The sequence below is a fragment of the Humulus lupulus genome, chromosome 2 (assembly GCF_963169125.1).
Source record: "Humulus lupulus chromosome 2, drHumLupu1.1, whole genome shotgun sequence".
NCBI classification, from domain to species: Eukaryota; Viridiplantae; Streptophyta; class Magnoliopsida; order Rosales; family Cannabaceae; genus Humulus; species Humulus lupulus.
Window position 1 is genome coordinate 33,478,676 of NC_084794.1, and position 6,095 is coordinate 33,484,770.

The 6,095-nt window shown below is 33.9% G+C and overlaps 1 protein-coding gene across 3 annotated transcripts; it reads right to left on the minus strand.

Moving 5' to 3' along the window:
* Positions 1–285: 285 nt before the first annotated feature.
* Positions 286–4,165, minus strand: LOC133817643 (G-type lectin S-receptor-like serine/threonine-protein kinase At4g03230). Of its 3 annotated transcripts, none has more exons than XM_062250219.1 (7): positions 2,717–4,164; positions 2,475–2,603; positions 2,141–2,352; positions 1,821–2,031; positions 1,480–1,717; positions 842–929; positions 286–680 (listed from the first exon to the last, which is right to left on the minus strand). In XM_062250219.1, the coding sequence occupies exons 1-7, from the start codon at positions 4,005–4,007 to the stop codon at positions 381–383; spliced, it is 2,469 nt and encodes an 822-aa protein (XP_062106203.1). In that variant the 5' UTR covers positions 4,008–4,164; the 3' UTR covers positions 286–380. The 3 variants fall into 3 exon arrangements, with proteins under 3 accessions (XP_062106203.1, XP_062106202.1, XP_062106204.1); XM_062250218.1 differs by having other exon boundaries at positions 779–929; positions 2,717–4,163; XM_062250220.1 differs by having other exon boundaries at positions 472–708; positions 2,717–4,165.
* Positions 4,166–6,095: the final 1,930 nt, after the last annotated feature.

Sequence of the window (6,095 nt, forward strand, 5' to 3'; positions counted from 1 at the left end):
ACAAACATATTTAAGATACTTTAAGAAATGAACAACATACTTACTTCACCTAAACGAGAACGTAAATCAGCAACTCATTGTAAAACTCTGTATTACCACTCCTTTATACCATGGCGACAAATGAACAATACATTCAATATACAAATAATGAGAACTTTTTTGTGAACCTATATAGTAAAGTTTGGTAAACACATGTAGTTTATATAAATTTGATGTTGACAGAACCTATAAATATAAATAAAAAGGGACAAATTGTTATAATTTTGTAAAAAAAAAAAAAAGACATGAAGTAATTGATTAGTATATTATGTGTGTGATATGAATTGTTTTACAAAGGGAACTTGGATAATAAGAAGTTTCACGCTAAAAAAAACATACACTTATCGGCCTTGCACTATGCTAGTTGTTAGTTCGTTAACTGATAATGGTTTACTAGAAGAGGTAGAGGTGAAAGGAGATTTCCACGAAATAAATGCTGGTTGCTTAGGATTTGATAGACTTGCTGTTTCATTCCCAAGCATGAAGACCACGTTTGGCATGGTGGGACGATCACTTGGGTCCTCTTGTACGCACAGCAACCCTACATTAACACACCTCATTAATTCATTTGCATTGCAACTCGCACTTAACGTTGCATCCACTAAATCCCACACCTTGTTATCTTTCCACAATTTCCATGCCTGCAAACAAGTATTGAGAAATATCATCCTGATAATGACCAAAAGAAACAATAAATATAAATGTGAGAAATAACATCATTATATGTTATAACACTCACATATCCTAGAAGGCTCAAGGTTTCTTCTGATTGGTAAAATCCTGTGTTTCTTTTTCCACTTACCATTTCTAAAAGCATAACACCAAAACTGAAAACGTCGGACTTAATTGAGAAAAGACCATCTAAAGCATATTCCGGAGCCATATAACCACTGCATATATAAAAACAATTTAGTTTAGGGGCTTCTATGATAGGACCTTGTTTTGGACTTACCAATAGGAATTTTTTATTTTATTTTTATTTTTGGCACGAAGATAAGCTATAAATACAACTTTTTAATTTGACGTTGTACATTATAGTTATAAGAGAATTCCCACAAGTTTTCAAGAAATTATGGATAATTTTGAGTGTCAAAATCAAGTTTCAAATAAGCTGTTTCACGCATGTATGTATAAAAAATGAAATAGGCATGAATGCAATAAGCTGTTTGAATCTTGATTTCAGCACCCTAAATTATCTAGAATTTTTCGAAAATTTGTGAAAGATCACCTATAACTAAAATACACACATCATATAAAAAAAATGGGGTTACAACTTATCCATACGTCGAAAACAATAAAATTCCTACGGATAGTGCTAAAAAAACAATTCCTACTGTAAGAGCCCCTTTAGTTCGATATTTAGAGATATAAATATATGATTGAACAATTGAGAGAGTAAGATCTCAGAGATTTCACGTTAGGACCATATGCAAAACTTACTATGTTCCTACTACTCTTCTTGTGCTTGCTTCAGTTTGTTTGCCTCCAAAAATCCTTGCCAAACCAAAGTCAGAAATTTTGGGAATCATTTCTTCATCTAATAGAACATTGCTTGTTTTCAAATCTCTATGGATAATCCTTAATCTTGAATCATGGTGGAGGTAAAGAAGACCTCTAGCAATTCCCAGTATGATATCAAAGCGTAGTTCCCAATTCAACCGCACGCAAAGTGTTTGATCTTGCAAGATTTACATTTGAAATTTGATATATCCTTCTATTTACTGTTAAGACGAAAAAAAAAAAGGCTGAAATTTTTCTTGAATAATTCACATCAAACTTACCAAATATGAATGAGTTCAAGCTTTTGTTGGGCATATATTCATACAGTAATAATTTTTCTTCTTTTTCAACACAATAGCCCAAAAGTCTGACAAGGTTCCGATGCTGGAGTTTTGCAATCAACGTGACTTCATTCTTAAATTCCTCTAAGCCCTGCCCTGAGCCACTTGAGAGCCTCTTTATAGCAATTTCTTGACCTCCTGGAAATTTTCCCTGCCGAAGTTCCACGCAAAGATAGATAAATCTAATTAATATTTATTAAGATGGTTGAGAAATGATACTTTAGTGAGTACTGAGGATGATGATTTTGAGCATTAGTTACCTTATAAACAGAGCCAAAACCTCCTTTACCAAGTTTGTTTGCGTCTGAAAAATTATCTGTAGCCACTATTATACTTTCCAAAGCAACAAAGGGCACATCTATACCTTTCCTTTCATCTTCTCTGAACTGGCCTAACTTCATAAAGTTGGCAATTTGTTTCTCAGTGTCATACAAGAGAACTTCCTGTTTTTCCAATATTTTCTTCTTGTCACCTGCTTTTAAACATCACTTATTAATACGAAAATAAATAAATAAACCAAAATATTAACGTGAAGATTTGGTATTAGAAGTTGTAAGCAGTCGTGAGTATTTGCAGTCTAATAATTAGAATGACCTTGGCTTTTGGTCTGTTTTTTTCTTCTCTGATAATAAACAGAACAAGCAATACTTAAGACGAGAACAGCAGCAGCCATGGTTCCCAGCATAACATGGAGTAACTTAGACTTCAAAAACTTGCTAGTTTCTGTATTAAAAATATAAACAGTACAAGAGCGATTAGCATAATGGGATGGCTTTTCAGTGAAGATATAAATGGCAAACGATTCAGCAAAGTTGGACAAATATGGTCGTTCTTACTGTTTTTATGATCCTGAAACTCGGAAGCTGCAAGCCGAATGTGGAGACTTTTACTATTGCTGTCATGAGCATTGAGTTGCTTCAAATTTACGAGATCTTCTGTCCAAAATGAACAACCACTGCTGTTGTGGGCATAAGCTATGCATGAGCACATACGTAAACATTTCGATTCACAGTCTTGGATGGTCCCTGCTCGTAAAGATTGATTATTTTCTGGCAGTGTAATATAAGGGATTTCAAGAAATATGTCTCCCCCGACTTTGTCCGCACTGTCATCACGACACTGCAATTCTGTTTTTCTGATACATCCGTTTGAGTACTCCTTCAAATCCCATTCACTCTGAAACTTTGGGTGGAACCCTGTTAAACAGCGGCAGAAGGGTAACGATTTCTCATCGCAGAGGCTATATGCTCCACAAAATGAATAAACTTCACACTGTTGACTCGGATGGGACCCGCCGAAGTCCCATTTTTTAGAAGCAGAAAGCCAGTTGTATCGCTTTAGCTGCCCAGAAACATCCAGGAAAACTCGAGATATCATCGTTGTGTTTTTAACAGAATATGTAAAATAGCTTTCATTTTTATTCGATTCAAACCTTAAATTGTAGACAACTTCAAGGGTGCCAGGGATTGAGCGAAAATTATGTCCGTTCCAAGGTCCACTACTCCAATAGCTTATGGACTTATTCCAGAGTAGGATATACGAGTTGTCAGTTTCGTTTAGCTGAAAAGTGTAAAGGCTACGGGAAGGGTCTGTGGAATTCTTCCATGAAGTGAGAACTCGGTGGGTTTTGGTTATATTGTTGTATCCAATTTTATTACCTGGTAGAAAGGTGTGGGAAGGATGATCAAAACTTTGCCATAAAATTTTTAATCGATTGGAACCATCAATTAAGACAAGGTTTCCATCATCCCTAAGTACAGCTTGAACAGACGAGCTTGTGGAGTTCACATTTGTTGACCAAATTGAAGCTTCTGCCTCATTGAAAAGAACTAAATTGCCATCTGAGATTCTTAGCTGGGAGTAGTAAGAGACTGGTTTTTCTCTATTTGCTATCCAAACAACACTCCGTGACGGATCCACTTGGTACCATATGCCTACATAGTAGTTTTCGTTGTTACCTGGGCTAAAGAATCCTAGCACAAACACCCCACCTGCAGAAACAATGGTTGAAAACCCACTCAGGGATTGGTTTGCAGAGATGGTATCACCTCCTGTTCCTAGTGAGAAATTGGTTTTGACAAACAGACATAAGAACTGAATCACTAGGATAACGGGTCGATATGACATGGTATCTATTACTGAACAAGATGTAGAAGAAAAGTTAAAAGCGACCTTGTTGCACTGGTCACCCCCAAAAGAGTCTTGTGTCTTCGATCGCTTCCAGATCAAGGCAGGACACCATGGACAAGTCTCTGTTCTGGCTATAATACACAAGCCGTGTAAAGATTATCATCTTCTAAATGTGAAATATAGTAGTCAAACTTGACTTTTTAACTCTCTTTCAATCAACATTATGTGACCTACAGGATGCTCATATAAATTCTGAAGTTGTGAATGCCATTTCAAATAGTCAATAGTATAATTATATAACGTGAAAGGCTAAGGATTGACAATGGGGAAAAAAATCTGCTGTCCCCAATTTGCTATCCCCTTCATGTCCCACCAATTAGTTTAAGACACCTCATTTATTTATTTAATATATATTTAAATTATTTATAATTTTTTATTTTTCCAATTATATTAATACTATAAATAGATGATGTGTCTTACAATAATTGGTGGGACATGGAGGAGATAAGAAATTGGGGACAACAGATTTTTTTTCTGAGTGTGGTGGGACTTAGACTTGATGTAGCCGAGGCGGGGTGGGGTCGGGATCGCTCCCTAATCTCCGCCCCGCCTATTGTTTACTATTTAATAAAAATATTTTATTTAAAAAAAATTAAGATAATTAATATGTTTGAATATAAAATAATTAAAAACAATAAATTATACCATTAGTAAATATATATTTTTATATAAATTATTATATTATATATTTTTAATAATATTTGTATTAAAAAAATAAATTAGAATAAATTTATAATGTAAACGAGATGAGTGTTATGTCCCCCGTTCCAACCCCAATAGGAGCGGGTCCCCACGGGAACCCTACCCCATTGGTTAAATTGACATCCATACCTCCCATATGTTTATTATAGCTCAAAATTCTTAAAATGTCTCATCTTATAATAGCTCAACATTTCACCTTATGCATACTAAGTCTCTACATGTAACTAACCTTTGGAGTTCCTTCAAAAATATTTTAATATTTTTTTTCTTTCGTTCACCATATACAGGGCCGACCTTGGGCATAGGCGGGCTAGGCCCGTGCCTAGGGCCCACCCCTACCCAGGGCCCATTTTATTTCAAACTAGTTTAATTTTATTAGTTTAATTTTATATTACTAAATATTAGTTTAATTTTATTTAAAATTACATAAAAAAATTACATATACAAAAGGACCCGTTTTTTTCAAATTTATTAAAACCGTCTTAGGCCCATTTTTTTTCAGGGCCGGCCCTCCATATATATATATATAACATTTCTATTCTTCACTCACTAACTCACTCTCTTTCTTTCTTTATCTCTCTTCATATATTTAGATATGTATATAATTTTTTTCTTATATACAAATATATTATCTCTTCTTTTATATAAATATGGCACATTAAAAAATAATTTTCAATATATTATTATTTTTTAATTTTATTTGATTACCAATTATATATACTTTATATAATTTATAAATATTTTATATTATAATAATATTAAAATATTAATGGTTTGAGAAAATGTATTTGGAAAAATTATAAATATTAAAAAAATATAATGATATTATTAATAGTTAAAGAAAATATTTAAAATGTAACGCCCCGGATAGCTAAGACCGTTACACTGTGTGTTTGAAATAGTGTAAGACTTATTAATAAAGTTATTTGAATAAAAATGTGATCCTGAGGTTAGTGTAATGCTCCAAATTATCCGATGTGGTTTAATGGCGGGATTAGTAGGCCGGGAGGGCCATACTTGTTTAAATATGCCATTAAATGATAATATGCATGTATATGTGAATTATATTATAATATGATGTTAAATGTATGCATGTGAGTCCACATTTTAATTACAGGGGTGTGATGGTAATTTGGCCCGTTGAGGGAATAATTGTATATTTGTATGCATGTCGGTGATATGTTGTTGAGACCACATTATAATGTGGGTTTGTTCGAGCTATTCGACATGAGACGATCTTGGAATATTGATTAGCGGTCTAGTCACAACAGGTTTAAGTTTGTGGCTCGGGATGAGTCTCGGGGTGATTTTAAGGATTAGAAC

Bases quoted from the DNA above. Each gene is read 5' to 3' on its own strand.
- LOC133817643 (XM_062250218.1), bottom strand. From the start codon at position 4,007: ATGTCATATCGACCCGTTATCCTAGTGATTCAGTTCTTATGTCTGTTT. The intron at 2,032-2,140 runs GTAACTAATGCT...GAACTTCGGCAG, and splicing joins GTTTTGGCTCTGTTTATAAG to GGAAAATTTCCAGGAGGTCA. The intron at 681-778 runs GTGAGTGTTATA...ACTTGTTTGCAG, and splicing joins CCTTGAGCCTTCTAGGATAT to GCATGGAAATTGTGGAAAGA.